Source organism: Hippopotamus amphibius, chromosome 3 (assembly GCF_030028045.1).
Source record: "Hippopotamus amphibius kiboko isolate mHipAmp2 chromosome 3, mHipAmp2.hap2, whole genome shotgun sequence".
NCBI lineage: Eukaryota > Metazoa > Chordata > Mammalia > Artiodactyla > Hippopotamidae > Hippopotamus > Hippopotamus amphibius.
This window is the reverse complement of record NC_080188.1, coordinates 153,287,066-153,311,624: the sequence shown is the minus strand read 5'-3', so window position 1 is coordinate 153,311,624 and position 24,559 is coordinate 153,287,066. Positions and strand designations below refer to the sequence as shown.

At 55.9% G+C, this 24,559-nt stretch overlaps 2 protein-coding genes across 6 annotated transcripts in view; one reads left to right on the top strand and one right to left on the bottom strand.

Annotated features, from left to right (window-relative positions):
* The first annotated feature begins 995 nt into the window (after nt 1-995).
* On the top strand, nt 996-19,141 carry ETNK2 (ethanolamine kinase 2). Its single transcript, XM_057730112.1, has 8 exons — nt 996-1,323; nt 3,039-3,298; nt 6,266-6,388; nt 11,074-11,216; nt 11,799-11,882; nt 14,399-14,544; nt 16,252-16,325; nt 17,953-19,141. The coding sequence occupies exons 1-8, from the start codon at nt 1,066-1,068 to the stop codon at nt 18,023-18,025; spliced, it is 1,161 nt and encodes a 386-aa protein (XP_057586095.1). The 5' UTR covers nt 996-1,065; the 3' UTR covers nt 18,026-19,141.
* A 2,960-nt stretch (nt 19,142-22,101) lies between these two features.
* The window catches only part of SOX13 (SRY-box transcription factor 13), a 44,267-nt gene continuing 41,809 nt past the window's right edge, over nt 22,102-24,559 (bottom strand). For all 5 annotated transcript variants that reach the window (XM_057729136.1, XM_057729137.1, XM_057729134.1 and 2 more), the window contains one exon: nt 22,102-24,092. In XM_057729136.1, coding sequence (XP_057585119.1) covers nt 23,816-24,092 — 277 coding nt within the window. In that variant the 3' untranslated portion in view covers nt 22,102-23,815. The remainder of the gene's footprint in view (nt 24,093-24,559) is intronic.

The following is a 24,559-nucleotide window of genomic DNA, read 5'->3' as shown; positions in this document are numbered from 1 at the left end:
GCAGGCCCCCTCAATCATCTCCTACCCTGTTCAATAAGATAGCAGTATATAGCTATTTACATTAAACATAGAATTAAATGTCACACTAGCCACATTTCAATTGCTGGATAGTCACATGTGGCTAGTGGCCGCTTCACTGGACAGAACAGATACAGAATATGTCCATCATCACAGAAATTCCACTGGGCAGAGATGGATCCGGGACGGCAATCACGACAGAAGCCTTGTGGTTGAGAGGTTCCTCAATAAGTGAAAGGGGCGACTTGGGGAAACAGGCACTTTTCTGGGTGGTGCAGTGAGAGCTCTCCCACGCGGGCTGGTGACTAGTGAGGTCCCCACTGGCACACCCACCCCCCAAAATTTATCCCCTACAGACCCCTCTCCAGAGGAAAAGGCCTTTTCCAGCGGCACCTCTTCCAGGAGCCCAGGGATTGGGGGCAGGAAGCCGAGGCACAGGTAGTCCGGCCCAAGCTGACCTCTTGGGACCAGAGAAATCTCCACACTCCAGGATGGCGTCGGGGCGCGGGAAGAGGCTTCCCCGGCCCTGCCTCAGGTTCCCCAGGGAGAGCGGCCCCAGCCGAGGTGGGAAGGAGGAGGAGGCCACCTCGCCGCCTCGGAAGCGGGGGAGCGAAGGGGGGAGCTAAGGGGGGAGCGAAGCGGGGGCCCCACCCCGGCCCCGCCCCCTGCGTCACGGCCGCCCGGGGGGCGTCACCCCGCCCCGCGCTCCAGGTAGCGGCGGCCCCGGCCGCCCGCGGTGGCAGGCGGCGCACCCCCGCGGCCAGCGGGCCGGGGCGGGCAGAGGCGGGCCGGGGCGGGCCGGGGCGGGGGCGTTCCCGCGGCCCCCGCCCCGCGGCCCGCCGCGCGTGATGTCACAATCGCGGCTGGCCCCGGCGTGCCGGGGTGGGCTTGGGGCGCCCGGCGGCGAGGCGGCGAGTGAAGCGGGCGGCGGGCTCCTGAGTCATGGACTTCCCCTGGCCCCTCCTCTGCCACTCCCACTCCCGCGCCGGGCCCCCCCGCGCGGGCTAGCGTCCGCGCCGCTGCTCCGAGGGGGTGGGGCTGCAGGGAATGGCTGTGCCCCCTTCGGCTCCCCTGCCGTGTTCGCCCTTTTACCTGAGGAGGCAGGCGCCTCGCCCGCAGTGCTCATGGGGCATGGAGGAGAAGGCGGCGGCCGGCGCGGGCGGCCGGGAGCCGCAGGGCCCCCCGAGGGCCGCCGCCGTCCCGTGCTTCGGCATATCCGTGGACCAGGACGACATCCTCCCCGGCGCCCTGCGCCTCATCCGGGAGCTGCGGCCGCACTGGAAGCCCCAGCAAGTTCGGACCAAGGTAGCCAAGCGGACGCGGGGCCAGGGATGGGGCCCCGCCGGGGCTGGAACGGGGATGCGTGGACGTCTGTCCTTGCATCCTTCCGGGTGTCGGTCCCGGGGGTGCGCGGCTGCTGCGCAGGAGAGGGTTGAAAAGGTGGTTTGCGTATGCATTTCTTTCTCCATCTGTTTTGGTTCCTAAGCAAAGCTAGGCTCCCACCTCCCTCGGCCCTCCACACACACCCGGGCGCGCCGGAGGTCCACCTGCCCACTGGCAGCACGTTGCGCGTGCGGGCCCCACCCCCTGTCGCTGTGTGCTGGTGCCCCTCTCTGCACAGAAGCAAGTAGCCATCCGGCTTTGAAACCTGCGGAGGCAGGAACTTTTAAGGGCCCCCCCTCCCCCCCCCCCCACACACATATTAATGCCCCCTCCTCTCCACCCCACAGTGAGAGCGAAGCCTCCGGGCTCCGAGCTGCTCCTGCTGGTCCCAGGAACCACCCTGTGGAATTTCAGCTAGCCCTGAGCCCTGCGCTGGGGAGGTGGGGGGGAACCTCACCATTGCCTGGACTCTGGCTCCGCACCCCCTACACAGGGCACCTCCTCGCTCTGCTGGGCACATTCGCAGGGACGCAGACGTGGGCAGAGCCTCCCCCTGAGGAGCCTCAGGCAGACTCCCCAGCAGACCTGCCTCCTCTGTGAAGAGTCTTCAGCTGCCCCATTCCCTCTGGGAGCTGCCTGTGGAGGATATGCTGCCCTGAGTGGGCCCTGCAGCTTGTGCTGGAGTGGTAGGGGTTCCCTGCTGGTGGGCCTTCTGGGGTGGAGGGGGGAGGTTCAGGACCACGTGTGGAGGCTGACAGACCCTTTTGGGGGGGAAGGATGAGTGGGTAACATTTTCAAAATAAAAGACCACTTTGGGGTAAAACCGTCAGGGCATCAAGCCAGCCCGAGGTTAATTCCAGTACTGACCTAACATGTTGTCTTCCAGTCCCTCCCCTCTCTGGGCCTCAGTTTCCTCACCTTTTATTGCTTCATGTGTTCCCCAAGGCCCCTTCCAGCTCCCTCACACTGTGAGAGAGCCCCATAAATTCCATGGTTCATTCCTCCTCGTCACCCTACCCAGAGAACCTGCTCTCCCAGCCCGGATCTACTGTGTCTGTCTCTTTTGGCCCTGAGGAGCTCTGACCACCTGGCCCTGGGGTGGATGCCAACTTCAGTACCCTCCTGTATCTCTGCCACTGGATGGGGCAAGGGGGACAGCAGGGAGCCCTCTTCCTGGCAGGCGGTGAGAGGCACCTTGGGTCAGGCTGTACCCGTCCTAGGCAACTCCCTGCCCTCCTCTGGCGCATTCTGGTCCATGGAGGTTTCTTGCAGGGCCTGATGGGAGAGTGGAAAGCAGCGGGCGGGGGGGAGGGATGCTTCTACCCACCAAGTGGTATGAAAATCCCTCCACTGCCAAATCCCATCCACTGGAGGCAGACCCAGGAACAGTGTGCCTGGGCTGACCCCGAGCTGTCATTTTTTTCTTGAACTCTCTGGTCTACCTCAAGCGTTGGGAGAGGGTGGAGGGTCAGGAGCAGTGCTGAGCTCTTAACTAAGTGAGAGGGCTAAAGGACAGGGGCTCTGCGTGACGGTGCTCAGCATTCAAACGAGCACCCCGTGCTGGAGCTGGGGCGCCACGGGGCAAGAAGAGACACCCTGCCCCACACACCCCTGCACTGCCCTCTCTCCCATGCCAGCGCTTCACTGATGGCATCACCAACAAGCTGGTGGCCTGCTACGTGGAGGAGGATATGAGGGACTGTGTGCTGGTCCGGGTGTATGGGGAGCGAACGGAGCTGCTGGTGGACCGGGAGAATGAGGTCAGGAACTTCCAGCTGCTGCGAGCACATGGCTGTGCCCCGAAACTCTACTGCACCTTCCAGAATGGGCTGTGCTACGAGTACATGAGGGGCATGGCGCTGGGGCCAGAGCACATCCGTGAGCCCCGGCTCTTCAGGTGAGGAGGGTGCCCAGGGTACCATTCATCTCCATGATTCCATAGGCCTTGGCCTTTGAAATCCTTAGCCAGCTTCCCTGGTGGAGTGGAATCCATGAATGAGAATCTTAAGATCTGTGAACTTCCTGAAATTGCATGAAGAATGTGTGTGTGTGTGTGTGTTTATGTGCCTTGCTCTGCGGAGAGGAGCTATAGCTTTGTGTAGATTTTCAGTGGGGTCTGCTAAAAGAATGTGTTCTTGGGGAGGCAAGTGAGAATTTTGGTGAACATGGGACCAAAGGGGGATCTGCTTCCTGGCCCATGCCTCTGTCCTCCGCCCACCCCAAGTCTGACCTGGAAACATCTTGGAGCCTTGGAAGTGACGTCTTAGCCAAATCCCCAGAGTGCTGAGGGTTTTCTGCTCCTCCCCTCCTGCCGAGGGCTCAGGCATTCCTGGAGAATGGGCATTATCCAGGGTGAGCGTGGTTGTACCAACCCAGGGAGATGCCATCCCTCCCCGAGTCTGAGCTCCTTCTGGGCTTCCTGACAAGGTGGGAGCCCAGCTTTGGGAAACTGCTGAGGCTTCCTTCCAGAAGCTCGCAAGGACCCATGGCCCCTGGGGAGCTCCTCCTTTTAAATGCCTGGATGTGTAGGACCCAGAAACTGGACTTAACCTTTAATCCCTGTGTATGCCACTGTTGGGGGTCTGGAAGGGGAGAACAAAAGAAGAGCCCGTTTTGTGCTCTCCTCTGACCATGCTGAGCAGGGATGTCAGGCAGGATCCTCCTTCCTCCCCACAATGCCACGCCCACGTGCAGGGCACTCAGACTGTAGTGAGGCTTGAGGCCAGCCAAAGTTTACCCCTGACACTGGAACAGCAGCACGGGGGTCTGCTTGAGACCCTTGGGATCTGTCTTGTCCCACCTAAGGGGAAGGAGCCTTTCAAATCTCAAAGGGAAACAGGAAAGCCCATGTAGGGAGGAGACCAAGAAGCTTCTTTGCTTCATCACCTGTTACTCAGCTAACCTCAAGCTAGTGAACCTGGCCCTATTTGCAGAGAACCCCTAGCAGACCATCTAGGGACTTAGAAGGAGGAAATCCGAGAGCACTGCCTCTCGGGCTGGTTGGGCCCAGGATATTCATGTACGTTCATATAACATTCAGTTGTATGTTGTAGCTATGTGTGTGTGTCCAGGGTGGAGGTGGGACATGCAGCCCTGAGCAAAGATCTTCTCAGACCCTAGGTAATAGTTCCAGATGCACCCAGCTGGAGATGTGAGGTCAGAGCCGGCAGGGGGAACCCTCTCCTGACTTTGCCCACAGTACCCCTCCCAGCTCTCCCTCAGTCTTGTGCAGAGAAGCTCAGATATCGGCAGGTCCTCACCACTCCCAGTCTCACACCACCTCTGGGAATCTGATGCTGTCACTCATTCTCTCATGGAAACAATTACCAGTGTCAGGAAGATTGAAGACGGATTCAGGTTTGGTGATAAGAAGAACTTTACATTTGGGGGAGAGCCAGAGATTGGGATAGGTATAGGAGTTAGACCCTTCCTTGATGATTTTCCCAGGATAGACCATTATCTTTCTGGGATGATGGTGGATCTCTGAGGGAAAGACAGGGAGGAAGAGGCTTCAGGACCCACCTCCCCAGGTTCCCCTGAACCTCAGGCTTTGCACCATAAAAATGCTGAGTGTTGAGGTTACTTTCATTGCTGTTCCAGACAACAACCCTATTGATAGTCAAAGAAATGCTCTAGTCAGGCTCTTTTCGGAATCTTCCTTTGGGTAGGAGAGTCCCGGGTCTCAGGTCCGCTTCCCTGCCTTGCCCAAGCCCTGGTGGGCTCCCTCCTGCCCCAGGGCCTCTCGCCTCTGAAAGCACAGCCTTCATCTCTCACCCACTAGGTTGCTACCACGCCCCCTGCCCCCGTCACCCTTTAGGAGGTGGAAGCCCCTCGGGCTTCTGGAGGAGCCCCTAGACTGCCCCGGTATCCTGTTGGGTAATGGCTGCCCCTTCTAAGGACCTGGCAAGGGGAGGGGGTGTCCCTGGAACAGCTTCGTAACAAGGTTTCGAACAGCCAATGCCTTTGTTGTCTTTCCCAGTGATTATTATTCGAGCAACAGGCAGAGGCGAAGGAAGCTTGAATGTTGGAGGCTTGGCAGCTGGGTGGGGGATGGGGATCCAGAAGGGAGAGCTGGCAGAGGACTGGGGGAGCCCAGCTGGGACACAGGGCCTCAGACGCTGGGGTCCTTATCAAGGCCTTCCCTCTCTGACCGGTCAGTCCTCCATCCACCCCCGCCCTCTTCCAGCAGCCTTCCCCAGCTCCACTTTCTCCTCTCCCCACGTCCCCCTCCTTCTCTCCCGGGACCTTGGATAATGTCCACAGGAGAACTTGAAAATAGAACGCTGGTTTGTTTTGCGTCCTTGGCACCCAGCCGCCAGCATCAACTCCCTGCCGCAGAGGAAGGGGCTGCCCTGGGCCTGCCTGCTTCCCTCCCCACCTTGGCCAGGCTGATAAGAGACAAACATTTATTCCCTGCCGGGCACTACCACCCCCTGACTGCTTGGTGCCCTGTTTACACCCCCCTGAGGGCGTGGGTCTGAGTCCCAGGGGGTGGGGGCAGGGGAGTGGGACTCCCATCCCCGGGTGACCCCTCTGGCCTCAGGGGTCGCTGTAGGTACTCAGCCTTGGGGTGAGGCAGGGTCATTGGCCTGTGGCCAATGGCCCACTGCTTTTCCCTTTCACTCCCTGGAGCTGCCCCAGCTCTGGTTCTGGAAGGGGAGCTGCTGGGCTGAAGGCCTTATCTTTTTCATGCCTTCTGCTGAGAGCTTCCTTCTGCAGGACCGAGAGCTCCTAACAGATTTGTGATAGTCCTGCACTTGGCCCCAAGGGGCCACATAGGGCCGGTTCGTAATGGTCAGGAGTGGCTGTGCTGAGGAGGGCCTGCCCCACACTCATCCTCTGCTCTTCCTGTTTTCTGCTGCAGGCTCATCGCCTTAGAAATGGCGAAGATTCACACCATCCACACCAATGGCAGCCTGCCGAAGCCCATCCTCTGGCACAAGATGCGCAATTACTTCACCCTCGTGAAGAACGAGATCAATCCCAGGTACAAAGATCTGAGAAGGTTCAAGGCTACCACTGTCTCTGCTGCCTTAATGTGACCTGCCCTCCCTAGCCTGCCCAACAGAAGGTTTAGTGGCCTCAGTCCTGATTCCTAAGCCTCTGTCTCCAAGCAGAGTTGGGCCGATGGACAAAATCTCAGGGACTTGTTTCCGCAGTTTGTAGCTGTGTGCTTATTTCTCCCTTCAGTTTTCTGGTTGTGGCAGGGACTAGGGTCAGCCTCTCCCCATTTCACGTGAAGGATACTGAGCTCAGAGACTAAGCGTTGCTCAGTGTCACAGGGCCGCAGAGGCAGGTCCTTTGTTTCCACACAGGGCCCTTCCTACCTGAGCTGGCTTCTGAGCACTGAGAAGGGAGGGCCCCGCGCTCTTGAGAATGGGGTGGGGCTGAGTTCAGAGTCAGACAGAAGAACTCAGCTCATCAGCTGACAAGCCCTTGGGACTTCGAGATTCCTGCGACTTGCCTGGGCACTTCTGGTCCCCACATGGTTCTGGGGCCCCGGGTCCCCACTTTGTTCAAACTGAGAGCTGGCTGCTTCCTCACTGCTCTTCCCCGGGAGGGGTGCACTCTACCCATGCTGACATTGCCTCTCCCTGAGTGAGATGCAGTTCCCCGGACCTTTCCTTACGCTGCTGCCGGCAACCTGAGAACCCTCGTAGCCTTCAGATACCTGACTCCCCAGCATACCCTTAAGTGCTGAGAAAAGGATGGTGGCCTGGAGAAAAGATTGAGGTCATCCCTGCCCCCTCCCCAGAAGGCCATACCGAGTCTCTGATCCCTCCATGTTCCCCACTGGGTGGAACGTCACTCTTTTCCAAATGTTCATGGGAGCAGGGCACAGAAGAGGTTTGGGGGAAGGGTATCTAAGATGACAGTAATTAAGCATCCTGATCACGTGTCTCTGTCATACGCACGCACACATGGCTTTATCTGGATCCTCCCTCTCGGTGATTAGTAAGCGCTGCTCTGGGACTGTTTGTCTAGCACGGCCCATGTTCAGACCTTCTATGTCAGATGTCTCTGGGACAAGGACTGCTTTCCCCCTTAGGACTAGAATAGCACATGGAGAGCAAGACCCTCTGATCATCCAACCCACCACCTTTCTTTGACAGATGGAAAAACTGAGGCCCAGAGGAGGGATGGGATTTGTCCAAGGTTATTACTGATCAGTGGCAATTCAAGGACTAGAGTCCAGACCTGAGGCTCAGGCATGACCCTTGTTACTGGAGCTTCTTTTGACTGTACTCTCACTGTGTAACCTTGGGGGTTGACCTTGTTGGGAGGGGAGTGCACCCTGAAGAAGAGCTGGCAACTTCCTCTTCTCTTGTCACACCTTTGACCTTGGGCAAATCAAGTTGCTTACGTTGAGCCTCTTGAGGGGATGATGCCTGCCCTAAACTCTCTAACCTGCCGCAAGGAGGGACGCCACGAGCCACCGCGCGGGTGAGATGAAGCACTTGAGCTCCGGTCGTTGCCTAATAACCCTGATTGAGTCGATCCTTCATTTCACAGACACTGATTGATTGGGATTTAAAACAATAAAAAACTTGAAGGCGATGTGGGCCCTGCTCTCAAGGAGCTTAGACACCACCCGTGTAAATAGGGCCTGCCTGTGCAGAGTGTGTGATGTATTCAGGGGTGGGAGCACCAGGGAAAGTCTTCTGGACAGAGGTAGTGTGGCAGAGGTGAGAAGGGAGGCCTCCGGCTGGAGGAGTCGGTGAGCACCGCTTGCCTGGGGGTGATGCGTAGAGGAGGCGGCTGGAGCAGATCTTCAGGAGGGACTGGGGGTGGGTTGTGGGAGGTGGGGCTGCAGAAGTGAGTTGGAGCTAGATTGTGAGGCGCTTTCAGTGGCCGGTTAGGGAACTCAGATTAATTCCTCTGGCAGTGGAGAGTCATCATGAAGGTGTTGGAGCCAGGGGTTCATTGTAAAGGACAGATTTGGGTGGGAGTTGGGGGCTTTGAGGCAAGGAGGCCAGCTGGGGGAGTCTTATAATTCAATGGGCAACAGCTAGGAGTAGGGTTCCGAAACTGGCATATGAGATTCCCCTGGGTGCTTGCTAAGTGCAGATTCTGAGCCTAACCCTGGAGATTGATTGGGAGGTCTTGCATTAGACCTTAGGAAGCTGCAGTTTGACAGGCTCTCCAGTAATTCTGAGGCAGGGGATCAAGGAACCATGCTCTGAGGAACATTGCTCTAGGGAAGCTTCATGGAGGGATGGAGACTAGGGGGCTGAGTCAGACCTTGTGGAAACAGATTTGGTGGTCTGGATGTTGGGTGGGGCGTGGAGAACCCCAGGGTGGCTGGGGAAAGTGGGGTTGACCACAGCTTTCAGGGGCATCAAGAGAAGATTCAGATGGGTTGATTGGTATGAGGGCAAAGGTGAGTCAGGAAGTTTGAACACGTAGGAAGTCCTTTCCTTATGGGGAGAAGGTACTCCCCTCCTCTCCCCTGCCTGGATCCTGAGAGATGAGTGGGCCCTTGCCAGGCAGCAGTCCCTTCTTCAGGGGCACACCCAGGCTTCCCTGAGGAGGGCCCCCAGCCCCTTCACCACCCCCCTGCTGCCTCTGAGGGACAGAGGAGTAGGAGAAGCTGTTCTGCCTGGGATGTGGACGTTTCTGTGATGCGGTGGTGGTTGCTAGTCTGCCACCCCCATAGCCTTGAGAGACTCGAGTGATGTCAGGGCTTAAGGTAGAGAAGCCGGCGATATGTCAAGCGCTGAGGGGAGGGAAGCAAGGCAGCCGAGGGAGGCTGCCCAGGGAGGTAGAAGGCCTGGATTGTTCCTACCGTAACCAGCTGCGTGGCCTTGGGGTGGGTAGGGTAGGGGTCAGACAGAGGTCAGGGCCTGGGCAGCAGGCATCTTGGATGTCCAAGACATGTTTTTTTCAGGCTAAGACTTGGGTAAACCAAAGGAAACCTAATTCTTACCTTTGGATGGTCTCAGTCTGAGGGGGAAAATAAGAATCTTAAAAGAAAAGGTAGTTTCTTAAGAAAAGCCAAGATTGAAATGCATCTGGGGCAGACCTGCCAACATACATACATTCCAGTGAGTGGTGAGGGAAAGTCTCCCCCATCCTACCCCTAGTAGGCTCCCAGACTCAGAGTGGCCTGTGCAGAGCCTCTGAGGGGGCACTGAGGCCCCCTCAGTTCAGAGGCTTGGCTTGATTTTGGATTCTTGGACAGGCAGAGGACTGCTTTGTTTAGGTGAGAGAGTAGAGTATCTAGCTTTGTAAGACATATCTGGAGGCAGGAGGAAGCCTCTGCCCTTCCCTGAGCCTCAGTTTCCCCATGGGGTTGGACTGGAGACCCAAGATTCTCTTTAGCTTTGATCTTCTCAAAGCCTGGAGGGAGCCTGCTGCTTGTCCTTTTCCAGGGGGACGTGGGGATGCCTAGTCACTGAATACTCTTCCCTGGGTTCTGGCTTCTGGGCTGGGTGAGGGGCAATGGGGTGTCTTGTGGGAGGGTCAGAGAGGACGTGTCTCATTCTCATTTTCCTGCATGTATCCTCACAGCCCTGGACAAGAAAGCAAACAGGAGTCACATGAATAGAGATAAAACCCCAGAACCACCAATGGGTGGAGGGGAGGAGGCTAGGGTTTTAAGGGCTCTGCTAACTATTTGGCTTTTCAGTGTACACAGACCTGTGTGCTTCCTGGGACCAAAGTTCAGGGCATCGGAGCACAGTACACCCTCACCAACTTTCCTATGCCCTCTGACAACACTGTTGACTGACCTGTTCATTCATTCCTCAACATGTACTTTTAGCAGAAATGCCTGCGTGGACCACAGGGTGGGGTGGGCTGAGGGACAGGTGCCCTCCGTGCATCTTTGTTCCTGCCCTGGAGTTACCCACACGCAAGCAGGGCGCCAGGGCAGGGAAACCCACCCACAGCTCAAGGGGGGAAGAGGTGAGTTATCGAGGCACAACAGACCAAATGCTTTTCAATTGAAAGGCCCTAGGATCCCCTTGGCCTTGTAGGAGTGCACCCAAGAAGCAATTTTTTTGCTTTGTTGTGTGGACCTGAGTGGTCTCGCTGTGCAATGGGAAGCTAGTCTAGAATGATCTCTGGTCCTTTCCGACTGTAACGCCAGCTGCCAGGGTGGGAGGGAGACTCGCCGGAACATCCCTGTATCTCCTCCAGTGGGAGCCAGTGCTCCTGCCGCTCCCAGGGCACGGTCACCCTCCCACAGGAGGAGCTCTGGGGTCTGGTTGTAGAGAGCTACACCTCACCCTAGGAGGTGTTCCGAGCATCCTAAGAGCAGGTCTGTTTGCATCCCTCCTCTGCTCCCCTTGTTCTCCTTTCTGAAATAATTGAGTTCGGACACGCATTCTCCCTCCCTTGACACCTCCTTGTGCCTCCGTCCTTATTTCCCTCTCCCTTTCACGAAGTAGCAGGATGCTGTTGGGTCAGGGACTTTTATGCTTTGCAAAATGCTTTTATGCCCATTTTAATCAGCTTCTTAGAGTAACCACAGGAAATCAGAAGGACAGGAAACATTAGCGCCATTTTACATGTGACAAAAGTGAGGGTCTGAAAGGTCAACCATTTGTCCAAGGTCCCTCTGCCGTAAGAGGTATTGAGGAGCCTAGAGCCCGGGGCTTTTGAGGCCAGGCACCTGCCTGTCAGCTGTCAGCCTTCCCTCCACCAGCCGCCTTTTTTGCCACTGTCTAGCCTTTCTGCAGATGTCCCTAAGGTCGAGGTGTTGGAACGGGAGCTGGCCTGGCTGAAGGAGCACCTGCCTCAGTTGGACTCCCCTGTGGTGTTTTGTCACAATGACCTGCTCTGCAAGAACATCATCTATGACAGCACCAAAGGTACAGCTTCCCTGGCCAGGCAGCAGCAGCAGGGCTCGGACTGCTTGATCAGCTGGCTTCAGGGTGCAACTCCTCAGGCTAGTACTTGGACAAGCAAAGTGAGACCTTCTAGTGTAGGTCTCAAGGTAATCTGTAGGAGAGAAATGAGAAAGAAACAAATTCCTACTTAGAAAAACCTTTGCCAAGAAAGAACTCAAAATCGTGCTTTGTGGAGCCATTCCCCCTGACAGTGAGGAGGTCTTGGCTGCCCTGAGCCTCCCCTGTGTTTCTGATGAGCCCTTCACCCTCATGGGGTACCTAGCTTTATTTTCTGGTCCTCAGTCATGCTGAGGACAGATGTCTTTAGACGGGGAGAACCTGAGGACACAGCTTTGTCAGAGGCACAGCTGGAGCTGGGGAAAGGGCGGATGGACAGATGGAAGGAAGCAACTTAGAAGGTTGCCACTGAGACGCTGGGTTAGGCTGGGTTGCTGCAGAGGCCAGTGAGAGTCAGTGGGTGCATTCCTGAGGTCTGTGAAAGCTTGACCAAGCCCTGTTTCCAGATCTGGGGCCAACCCTCACTGCCTCTCCTTTTCTTCATAGGTCATGTACGGTTCATTGACTATGAATATGCTGGCTACAACTACCAGGCTTTTGACATTGGCAACCATTTCAATGAGTTTGCAGGTGAGAAGGGCATTACTCTTTAGCCTGTGTCCTCCTTGTGATGGAGGGCCAGGTCCAGGGAAAGGGTGGGAGGGGGTCCTATGCCTGGGGAATGGAGGCAGGACACCCCTGTCCTCAAGATATCATAACTTGGGGGAGGGGCCAGGCACAGCCTGCCTTGAGAAAGCTCCGGGTCTCATGGGGTGAGGGGTGGACCCACATACACAGAGCGAGCCCCTGCTAGCCGGTATGGTACTTTGATACAAATTAGGAAAATGTGCCCTCTGTAGGATCCCTGAGGACACTCGGCTTGGCATATGAGTTAGAAAGAGACCCCTGCCTCTGGACAGACACAGCCCACGACAGCTGGGCCAGCACAGCTCGATGTCAGCCTCCCTTCACCCCCTGTCCAAGCTCCTTTATGCCTGGTACAACCCACGCAATCGTAAATAGGAGCCCTGCAGGCAGATAAGGGGCAGAACAAGCTGCAAGTAGCTATTTGCCTGGTGGCCTGATGAGATTAATCATGATGGAACTAGCTAAAAGTGTGTACTTTGCAACTTGACTCCCTAAGTTCACATCCTGGCTTTGTTGTTTACTAGCTGCATGACCCTTGGGGCAGGTTACTTACCTTCTCTATGCCTCTGTAAAATGGAGATGATAGTAGTGCCTACTTCATAGTATTGGTATGTGATGCACACACCCGCGTGGCACATACTAAGCTCCATGTTGGTATTTGCTGCTGATGTCAGGCAGGGGGCGCTCTTCCACTTCTGAGGGAGGCTGGAGCAGCCATGGAAGAGGTTGGATGAGGGGTGTGTCCTGGCATAGGCTGTCGTCCATAAAGGCAGGTGTGTACAATAGAATCATTTGTGTAAAGGAAGCAGGGCAGGTTTTTCCAGCTTGAGGGCTTAATTGTGAAACAATTCGATGGGGCTGAAGAGGCAAGTGATGGATGGAGGTGGACACTCAGGCTGGAGGGACGTCCCCCTGCTGGCAGTGTGGGGTGCGCGGTGTGATGTGGCCAGTCCCTGCAGCTTGGGATAGGTGAGGCATGCCCAGGCCAGCTGTAGAGCTGGCACTTGGCCCAGCCTCAGGCACTCCTCAGGCCAATCCAGGCCAATCTTGCTTCTTCTGGAACCCCAGGTGACCAGGGCGGTCAAGCACTGCTTGTACCTTAGGGTATGACTCCCCGGGGTGGCCACCAGCTACATCTAGGAACCCAAGGGCCAGATGGGGCCTCAGCTGGGCAGAGCAGCTGAGCTGTGGAGTGTGGCCTGGAGCAGAGGCTGGTGCCTGCAGGGCACTAGGCCTGTGATTGCTCAGCTGCCAGACCCACTGGCCTTTTCAAAAGGGATAATTTTTAAGCATTTTAAGTCCTTCTCACCCACTGCACAGAGCAAAGTCCAGCTGGAATTTCTCCAAGGGGGCAGATTGCATCCTGCTTCCAAGCTGAGAATGAAGGAGGAGGAACCTAGCACGGGGGAAGGAGGAGGGCAGTAGAGGAGAGAGGTACCTCCTGGGTTCTCGGGAGCAGGGAGACCCCCTGCTGGGATCTAAGAACCAGCCTCTAACTGGCTGTGTGACCCTGAACAGCGTTCTTCTCTCTGGGCCTCATTGTCTACGTCTGTGTCAGGAGCTTCTTCTCCAGCCATACACTTGGGGGCCCGGAAAACTGAGTGTGTTTCTCCAGGGATATAAGGGAAGCTTAGGAAGGATAGGAAGAAAAGAAGAGGGAGGAAGAGACCGGGCAAGGTGTCCCAGCCCTGGTCCTGTCTTTAATCAGCTGCTTCTTTCTGTACCAGCTCTGAAGCCAGGCTCTCTGCCACCATGCCCAGGATGTGGCTGGTGTGTATTGGGCTGGCAACTGGAGGACTCAAGGAAGGGTGGGACTAGAAGGAGTCGAGGCTGTTTAGCTCAGGGGTTCCAAGCCTGGCTGCGTTTTTGAATCATCTGGAGAGTTGGCCAGGCGTGGGGTGCCTGGCAATCTGTATTTTTGTCAAGCGCTCCAGGAGATGTTTTTAGGTAACCAGCTCAACCCTGGTCCAGGAAGCAGTGTTTGAGATGCGTTATGTCCAGCTCCCTTGCTTTACAAATGAGATTTTGGCCAGTGAAAGGAAAGGGCTTGCCTGAAGTTAACTGGTGGTTAACGTCAGATCTAAGACAACTAGGCTCCTGGTTCAGGGCTTTGACCCAGTGCCTCCTATGTGCTGTGGCTTTGTGTAGGGCTCGGGGATACAGTGGTGCTGTCTTAGGGGGTCTCCATCACTTCCAGGACTGTGCCTTGCCCCTCGAGTCTGCCTCTCTCTGTGCTTTCCTCCAGTTCCGCCCACCGAGAGCAGGGCCCCCAGCTGGGATGGGGGTTGACCCTCCACACGTTAGAGCTCAGTGGTCAAAGAAGCTGCATTCTTTGGCACAGCCCCACAGGGCAAAGAAGATGGAGGTTTTAAGGGGATCAGGGAACACCTACGGAGCTGGAGGAGACCCCCAGGTGGGCCGGTCTCCCAGCAACTTCTGTGTGGCTGCCTCCCCATCAGGTGTGAACGAGGTTGATTACTGCCGGTACCCGGCACGGGAGACCCAGCTGCAGTGGCTGCGCTACTACCTGCAGGCACAGAAGGGGATGGCTGTGACCCCCAGGGAGGTGGAGAGGCTCTATGTGCAAGTCAACAAGTTTTCCCTGGTGAGTGCTTGTGACTGGAAGGGGGCAGGGGAAGGAGGACCCGGGAGGAGGGACTCAGGGCCCACCCCCAGCTCCTACCTTCTCCCAGCCTCGTGGTGGAGGAAGAAGCAGAGCCCAGGATCAGGGGTGAGGTCCTGGGGAGTCCCACCATGTGCTCCTGAGCCCCACCATAGAGCAGGGTCTGGGGAGAGCCATCTTGGGCATCCTCTTTGTCCTGAGAGGCCCTGTTCCCTGCTTACCTTCTGTTCCATCAAGTCCAGGTGCTCTTCTTCCTAGAAGACTGCTTCCAAGAAAGATCCCAGCTTCCTGTTTTAGCAGGTCTCTCATTTGGACAAGTTCTTTCTATTGTCTGACCTTAGCCTTTCATGCTACAGTTAAACACACCCCTTAATTTTTTTTTTTTTAAGCCTTTGGAGAATTTGGAGAAGATAGAGAATGTCAGTTCTAATCCTCCACATTAACTATCTCCCCTGACTCAGAACTCTATGTAAGCCTTTCCCAACAGACTCTTTCTTCTCAAATTACTGTGCTGTCCGTTCTCAGTTTTCAGTGCTGCTTATCCAAGGTACACGGTTCATGCCAGGTCTCCGCTAGTGTGCACCAAGGGGATCGCTAACTAGTCTTACTAATGTCAGCCATGCATAAGCAAGGAGACAAGGCAGCTGCCGTGAATTTCACAATACGTCATAGAGCTTAAATAAAATCTCTAATTACCTGTAATTTTGAATTGCCAATTCTATCAATATTTTCCTCATAGGTGTAAAACAGATTCTCATCAGGTTCTTCCTCTTTTTAAAAAAAAATTATTTTATTGACGTGTAGCTGATTTACAATATTGTGTTCATTTCTGCTCTACAGACAAGTGGTTCTTTTTCAGGTTCTTCCTCTTAACTGTTCTGCCCATGCCTTCTTCTTACTAAGTTTTTAGTAACCATTCCCCCTTGCTAATTGATCTCTGCCCCTTTTAAGTCGTGAAAAGGGAAGAAAGTGGGGGGAGGTACGATAGCGCCAACCCCAGAGTGAGCAGGGCTTGGGGTGAGCCACGGGAGTGGGGGCCTTGGCCTGGGGACACTGGGGCAGCAGGAACCACAGTGCTCTAGCTTCTTGAGCCTGCGGTGGCCTGAGCCCCGGGGGCGTCTGGCTCTGGGGAGGCAGTTGAACCCTTGGGCAGTGGCTCAGCTCACATCTACACTCATTTTCTAACCTCACCCACCTCATGATAGAAGAGAAGGAAAGGGGTGAAGGAGGTCAGCTTAGAGGTCTTCCAGCCACTGGGCCTTTGATGCCTGTGTGGCCAGGGCACTGCAGATGGGGTGCCAGCTCCTCCACTGGCGACCAAGCCTGAGCTGTGCCTTAGGGATTTCTCTTGTCCTGGATACCTTGGCCTTGAAGATTCTCCCGGGTAGGGGAGAGCCCAGGGCTGGAGTTCAGGTCTGGCTTTGGCTGGGGAAAAAGCTGAAAGTCTGCTGAAGCCTGAGGGCAGATAGAACCTACTCTGCTTGCCTTTTTCTGGAAGGTGTGGAGTCCCCACATGCCGTCCAGTGATTTGACCTGCAGTATCCCCCGCCTGTGTTGGGGAGACCCCACTGTGTCTCTGCCAGTGTCCTAGTTCTGTGTCTTCCACAGTGACTGTGTCCCTCCAGCTGTGGGGGTTCATGACAGGTTTGGGGGACTCACCATACTAATCTTCTCTGATCTGTTTTTCAGGCATCTCACTTCCTCTGGGCGCTCTGGGCCCTCATCCAGAACCAGTTCTCCACCATTGACTTTGATTTCCTCAGGTGAGTGCAGGGAGCAAGTTTGAAGGCAGTGGGGGTGGGAGGTGGTGGAAGAAAGAAAGAGCCTTGAGCCCAGTACGTGGGGGTAAAGGACACCCCAAATAGGACGTCCGAAGTTCATTCCTCTGTTCCGCTCGCCATCCCCATTCCAGCCAGCCCATGGGGGTGGCGGGGGGGTCACTGTTCCAGGGACGCCTGGGGAAGCACATGTGCCCAGGATCCCTCTCTGACAGTGGTCAGAAGCCCTCCTACCTGGTGGATTCCTCGTTCCCTATGATAGCCTGCCACCTCTCCCACTGCCCGGCTCTTCCACCAGTGCTCTTCCCCACAGAGCCTGGTGCTGAAGGGAATTGCTGGAAACTGCTCTGAAAAATCATGAGTCCAACCCTCATTTTATAGTGGAGGGGACAGAGTTCCAGAGGATGGCATGACGGGCCGAGGTCGCCTGGTGGTTTAGCGCTGACTACGCTGCCTACCTGCGTGGGGTATCAGACCCCACTGCTCCTTTAGTGGCCCCTAGTGATACGTTAGAGGCTGTACTGAGACTGTACTTGAGTACTGACTACTTAGGCGGCCCTGTCGTGCAAGATACATGTGTCCCTAAAGGACCAGGACTCATTTTGTCTCCATTCTGGTCCGGCCTCTTTGTCTTTATCCTACACCCCGCCCCCGCCCCCGCCTGGAAAGGAATCATTATGCTGGCTTCAAAGTGTTCATAAAAATTAGAGAAATGCGAGTCAAACCCGCAATCACATCCACCTCATGCCCATTAGGATGGCTACTTTTAAGTAAACAGAAAATAACAAGTGGTGAGGACGTGGAGAGATGGGAGCCCTGGGCACTGCTGTTGGGGATATGAAATGGTGTAGCTTCTGTGGGAAACACCACGATGCTTCCTCGGAGAGTCAGCATAGGATTATTGCATGACTCAGCAATCTCGGTGCTGGGTGTGTACCCCAAAGAACTGAAGGCCGGGTCTCAAACAGATATTTGCACACCCGTGTTCATAGTAGCATTCTTCACAGTAGCAAGAGGTGGAAGCAAACCAAGTGTCCATTGATGGGTGAATGGATAAACAAAATGTGGTCTCTACACACAAGGCAATGTTATTCAGCCTTCAAAAAGGAAGGAAATTATGTCACATGCTATAACACGGATGAACCTTAAGGACATTGTACTAAGTGAAATAAGCCAGTCACAAAAAGACCGCTTAGATGAGGTAACTAAAGTAGTCAACTCTATAGAGACAGAAAGTAGAACAGTGGGTTCTAGGGGCTGGACAGTTGCTGTGTGGGGGAGATAGAGTCCTGTTTGACAGAAAGAAGAAGTCCTGGAGACCTGTTGCTCAACAAGGTGAATGTACTGACCACAATGAGCTGTAAAGAATTGACAAACACACATTTGGGGAGGGGTTGCTCTAGACTGACCTAAGAAGAAAAATAAAATTATAGTTGAAGTCAAAACAAAACAAAGCAAAGTAAACAAAAAGCCCCAGCCTGGGCTAGGGTCCATTCGCTCAGACCTAGATGGGCTGAGCTGCTGAGAAACTGTCCTCATGATGCGCGCGCCTCCAGCAGGGCTCGCCTGGCTTCCCTTCTCACCCCCGGTTCCCTTTCCTATCCTCCGGCAGGTATGCAGTGATCCGATTCAACCAGTATTTCAAGGTGAAGCCTCAAGTGTCGGCCTTGGAGATGCCAAAGTGACCCGCTCTCCCATCTCTCCCCTTCCATCTGCCTGGCCAGACCTGTTCTCCAGAGCTAGACTCTGTTCTGGGGTCTGCCCCTTTGGACGAGGTGGGCGAGGGGACAGGTGGGTGTCCCGGGAGAAGGCTCTGTCCCCGATGCCAGCCCCCAGTGACGCTTGTTTGGAGGGGCTGATAGGACCCAGCTCTGGGGGGGTCCTCTTCACCTTGCCAGACTTGGTGGCAGGGCGTGTCTGCAGCCAGCCAAGGGCTCGGACCACAACCACCCTGGGAAGTCCAGCATTCCCAGCCCCTGGCCATCCTGGAATCTGAGCTGCCTTAGATGTGTCTTTGACCTTCCTGGCTTGGGGAAGGGGGAAGGTGGGAGGGCTCCTTTCTACCTCCAGTGCCCTGAGCCTCCAGCCTGTCTACCCCTGCATGCCCCATGCAGGAGGTGCTGAGCCCAAACCAGCATCCTGCCAACTCTGGCAGATGGATGTACTTATCCGGGGCGGGGGGGTGGGGGGTGGCTAGAATTGGGTGTGATGGCTCTCCCAGCAGCCGCCTCATTTGAGATCACTACCTTTCTCCAAACCAGATCCAACCAATTAACCCCTTCCCAAACCTCAGCCCGAGGACACGCGCTCTCCTCCAGGGCCATTTCTACTCCAGGCTTGTGTTCTGTCCCTCTGCTGCTTGCTGGGAGGGAAGGAAGGGAATGGGCCACCAAAGGCTGCTCTGCTGCCTGCTGTGGCTTGGCCGGAGGGAACATAGCCAAGAGTGGGGTGGCTGGACAGCAGCCAGCAGCCTCCTGCTGTGTTCCCTCCTCTGCCCTCCAGGCCCTCACTTCCAAGGAACAGTCTCTCCATGTCCACCTTCTGTGCTGAAGTTGGCCCACAGTCTCCCCACTGGAGAATGACTAGCAGGAGTCAAAGGGCAGGGGCCAGGGACCACCGGGGCTTGCCCGGCCTGCAGGAGCCTGGGTGGGATCAGTTGTGAAGGTGCTGAAGGGGCTGCTGCCCCGACTCTCAGTGGCCTCCCCCTCCTTTCTGTCCCCACAGCCTCTTGGCCCTTCTGGCTCTGGCCTGTAAAATTATTCATTTGTAAATTATGGTTTTCTGCATTAAAATGACCATTTACGGACCACTCTGTGTCTGAATGCCGCTGGTAGAATGTGACTCAAGGGTGATTTCTGGACCCAACCTGTCACCTTCTCAGAAGGCCAGAGGGAGGGAGAAGGGAAGCTTAAAGCAGAGTGGGGCACCCTCCCAGCAGCCCAGACTGCACTTCTGGGGCCCCCAGAAGGTGCTTGGTACCCTTAGTGGCAGCAACGGCAGTAGCAGCGGCCGCGTTCCAGGTGGACTCTGGCTGTTTGGCTTTTGCCTGCAAAAGTACCAGGGTGCCATGGCAACCGCTGGAGCTGAGCTGGCACTGGCAGCTGGAGCCCTGTTCAAGGTCATGTTGATCCAGGCGCCAGGCCCCTGACGCCTGCGAGGGGTGCTAGTGGAGGACATGGGTGAAAGGTCTGCCGCGGCATAGGGAGGGTGGCAGGGCTGGGCAGGTAGGGCCTCTGAAGGTCATGTGTGGGCTCAGGTGTTCATGGGCGCTGCCTTCCTGTGGACTCCATGGCAGTGCCCCACCCTCCTTGTTCCTCTCAGATCCACCTCTGGAGCTGAGGGCAGAAATAACCACTGTGAAGGCAGCTTCGTTTCCAGCCTCCTGGGGCCTTGATGTCGCAGCATTGAGGGGGTGGTACACTGGTGAGCAGGGAATGGCTGGGACAGGGCCTCCCAGGGATCACCCTGTGCCCCTGTGGCCCGGCCACCCCCTGCCCCAAAGGAGTGAAGCTGCAGGCACCATCCCACTACCACCTTTGAGAAGGTATCCTCATTCCTCCACATTCTCCAGGGCAGTGGGTAGATGGGGGCAGGGGTGGGGGGTGGGGAGTTTAGGCACACCCCCTCCCCCACAAAGCCTGGAGTCCCACCATCCCTCCATGCACGGCCACCCCACACTAATCAACCCCTCCCCGCCCCTCGCCCACTGGGCTCAGCACCAGGCCTTGGAGACTCCAGGGGTGGCCTTGGCTCCACTCCCTCAGGCCCCTTCTTGACACTAGGCTGGTGCTCCGGGTAAAGCATTCCTGGGCAGAGGTTCATCTCGGCTGGGCTCTGACCCTCGGCCTCCAGAGAGGTACAGAGAGGGCAGAGAACAAGCTTGTGCTCCAGCCTTCCTTGTAATGTCCAGGATGCTCTGTTCCTGGCCTTTCAACCCTTCTGACCCTGTCCTCCCTCTCCTGGGGCCAAGGGGGTGGGGCTCCAGGGCACCAACCACAGGTTCCCAGCAGAGCTTTTCCCACCCTAAGAGAATGCAGGGCATGTGACTCTGTCTCAGCAGTTGGAATGAGGAGGACAGGACAAGGGTTGCTGGAGTGGGAGGTGGACATTACTGGCCTCAGGCTCCCCTGTGGCCACAGAGGACCTGGGAATAGGGGAGTGAGAGGAACTCAGGACTGGCAGGGGGTGAGGCTGAGCCTGGCCGGGAGTGTCCTGACCAGATTGCCCAGATTTGCTGTGGAACACAGGGGTGGTTGTGGGGACTGGAGGGTTGCAGAGACGGACAGTGAAGCTGAAATGAGCAACTCTCCCACGTGACCACTAGGGGGCAGGCGCCACAGTTAGCCAAGCTCCTCTTCCTAAAGATCACCTATCTCTTCCTCAAGGGCCCAAGAGACTGGGCTCCTCTGCTGCTTGCCACTGCCCTGCCAGCGACCTTGAGTGGGGAGGGCAAAGGAGAGGAGGCTCAAAGCTCTGCGAGGCTGGGCTAGGAAAAACCAGCGAAGGCTAGCTGCCAGGACACTCCCTAGATCAAGACTGGGCCCCTAATTCTTGGGGTGTCTTGACTCCCAAGTCTTTGGCTCTGGAATCAACCATACCTACCATCTCTCATCACTACCCTCTCAAATTTAGAAGTCCATTTCCCAGCATTCAAGAGCCTCTGCTTGAATACTTCCTGTGTTGAGAAACTCACTACCACTTTTGACCATCTTTGTCAAAAAGTTTGTTTAGCCAAAAATGTTGACCTTTGAGACTTTCATCAAAAGGCCAAGTGCTAGTGCTACCTCATGAACTACATCAGATATCTATGTGCTTTGAAGAAAGCAATCTTGTCCTTTCTGCCCTACCCTAGTCTCCTCTTTTCTGGACTAAACATCCCTGGCCCTCAACCATTCCTTAAAGGACATGTCCGTCCACTAGGCTCCCTCCAGTCCTCTGTACAGGATGCCTGCCTCTGGGCCCCTCCAGTGTGAGGATGGCCTTTTCTTCTGAGGGGCCTAGGACTAGCATGATGCACCTGAGACCAGGACTGTGTGGTGTACACTGGTCCATCCCCTCCCTTGCTGTTAACACATGCTTCTGTTAATCCAACCCAAGTCTAACTCTTGTTGCCCCCATTCCATATTAATGGGATTAATTTTTCAGCTACAAGAGTTGGTCTTTTTATCAACTCTTGTTGCATTTTGAGTTTCAGTCATCCAGCTCTTTTAGGTCTACGGGACTATTATTTCTTACTGTGATACGTAGGTCTTTGAAATCCTCACTTCAAGGCATAAGGTCACAGAGCCCTGAAGTACATAAACAGAGACCCTGCTTCATTAGTCAGTATCCTGGGGGGCTCATAAGTGGGCTCGTGATGTCCACAGGAGCCCTTTTCTGGAATGATGGTCCATGGCTTTCATTAGATTTTCAAAGAGCTCCTTCTCCAAAAGAGGATAAGAGCCATGGCTAAGGTGTAACCTCCTTGTTTTCAGATGAGGATAATGAGGCCCAAATGGGAGACCTGACACCCACCCCCCAACACACACACAAGTCCATGTGGCTGGTTCTGGGGAGAACCCGAGCTTCCTGACTTCCTGACAGTGCTCTTACCACTGCCTTCTTGCTTAGGACCTGGGTGGGCACTTTGTGGTGAGGTCTGGCTCACCTCCTTGAAGCAGGGGTGCTGTCTTACTCGAGTGTTCTCTCTAGGGGTGGCATCTAGCCTGGGCCTCCCTTGCCTAGGATGTTTCCTCTGGCTCCATGCCTGAAGTTCCACGGGGCTGCCACCAGGGGGCAGTGGTGCCTGGGCTGGTGGCATATTTAGGCATTCTGGGCGTGGGCCAGCCCGCACCCCACCCCCTCCCAGCAAGGGCCAGATTCTGAAATGGTCTTTTATTATGTCAACAGAAGACAAAAAAATTCCCCCAAGTGTAAACAGGAGAAATGTGCTGGTTAAGTTACTAATCATTATCTTATTATTAACAAAATAAAGCACTATCTATGTTTACAGTCATTAAAAAAAAAGAAACAGCCTGGAGAGAAGTTGGGCTTGGGGAAGTCAAAGGGGAGACGGGGAAACGGACACAGACTCCACGTCTGTCCCTGTGGGATTTGGGGTTCCCTTCCCACCCTGCCCCAGGGCTGTTTTGGATCTTTGGAGTCAGGTGCCAACGGGATTTGATTTTCTTAGGGAAAGACTTGTGAAAGGGATCAGGAGCTGAGGCAAGTTCCCTGTGTGGAGTGGAGGAGGGGAGAGGAGCAGGGAGGTGGAGGGACAGAGCTGGGTGGGAGAGGATGAAATCTTCCAAGACGGGGAGGGGGGCCCTCCCACCCCCTGCTCAAGAGGGAGGAGTGGAGACCAGCTGCCACGAAAGCCCCCCTCCAGGGCTTGTCACTTACAGAAGGGGCACCATCAGTCCTCCTGCCCCCCACTCTGGCACTCAGGTTGGGACCGGGGGCTGGGACACCAGGACAGAGCCCTTTGGAGACCGAGCACGTTCCCGTGCTGCTGGGAGCTAAAAATGGCTCCATGGAAACTGACAGGCAGAGTTAGGAAGAGAGTGAAGGGGTGGGAAGGGGAGGTCAGGATGGCTGGGGGGGCCCAGGGCAGACCAGGGGCCTACAAAGACCCAGCGGGCGTCAAAGGGGCAAGGGCAGACACCGAGGAAGGGAGAGACACAAAAAAAGGCCCTGCAGAGAGACAAGGACAGAGAAATGCACCAAGGACACACAGAACCTGAGACACCCAGACTGACAAAGAGGTAGCAATTTGGGGACAAAGAGAAGCACAGAAAGAGCCCCCCAGAGAAGCAAGAATGGCATCAAGAGACACACCCACAGGACTTCAGCGACAGTGCCTGGCACTCAATAAATACCTTGTGCAATGAAAGAACAAATGAAAACATGTGCACGTGCGCACATGTGTATACACACATGCACACATGAGCCAGAGGCACAAAAGGCTTGGCAGAAGACAAAGACAGTGAGGACAGCCAAACCTTTCTGCACAAAGTACAAAGTGATCCTGGTGTAGAGGAGTGATCTGGGGTACTGTGGTGGTGGTGATGGTGGTGGTGGGGTGCGTGTTGGTCCACGGTGGCTGGTCCAGCCAGGACAAGAATGGAAACAAAGCCTGAGGCCCGAGGGGAACAGACCTGTAGCTGCCATACCCCTGGAATGGGTAGACCTGCAGGAGGGGAGGGTCACATAGTGTCCCCCGGCCATGAGCCCCACGGGCCACCACGAAGCTCAGCCAGCTCAGCCTATCACCACCATGCAGGACCCACCTAGGCCATCAGCTCCTCAGGTGTGCCCACAGGTGTGGTGGGGAGGGGGCCTCTCCCATCATGAATGTATCTACAAATGCACAGCTGTGCCCATCTCCTGGGCATGCCCAAGTCCAAGTACCAACATCGTCCAGGTGGGGTGGCTGTACCCGCTGGCTTGGGGCCAGGTCTTCTCCAGGGAGGAGGGCCAGGCCCACACAGCCGGGATCAGTCTGTGAGCACCACCAGCTCTCCGTCGCTCTTCTCCTCACCCTCTGAGTCCTCGTCCTCGCTGTACCGGTACATCTCGCCGTCGGCCACTGAGTGCCTGTCCTCTGTGCCCTCGCCCTCGTCCCTGAGGCTGCAGGTGTTGACGATGACAGGCATGTTCGGGTCCAGGCTGCGGGGCACATAGTGCTCCACCAGGGGCTGTGCCAGGGGCACACCCGCCACCCGAGGGTACAGGACATCTGAGGGGCTCATCTGCACCTGGCCGGCCTGCGGGCTGTGGGGCAGGGAAGAGGCATGGTTGCAGATGCACCCTCACTTTGACCTCCACCTCCCTCTCCTCCAGGCCTCCAGGCAGGCCCTCCCAGCTCCCACCCTTTTGGCTCCAAGACACACCCCCTGCTCCCTGGCTGCTTTGTGATGGCAGATTCACTGTCAGCTACCGACCGCCCCGCCACATGCAGCCACAGGGCCGCGGGTCCAGACATTCCTGGAAGATCGTGTGTACATCCAGTTTTTGGAAATTGTATATTTCGTATGTCCCGGGGAGTTTCCTATTGAAAGGAATCCACTAGGATGCTTGCTTCGGTCAAGCCAGGGATCCTCTGTGTGATTATTAGCCCCCGAGTCTTTATCGAGTTTGTCAGAAATGGGATCCACAGGCACACTTCACCAGATACACTCTAGTCCCCAATCAGTCACCAATCTATATCCTGAGCCACCAGGGACTCACAGTCACCACTA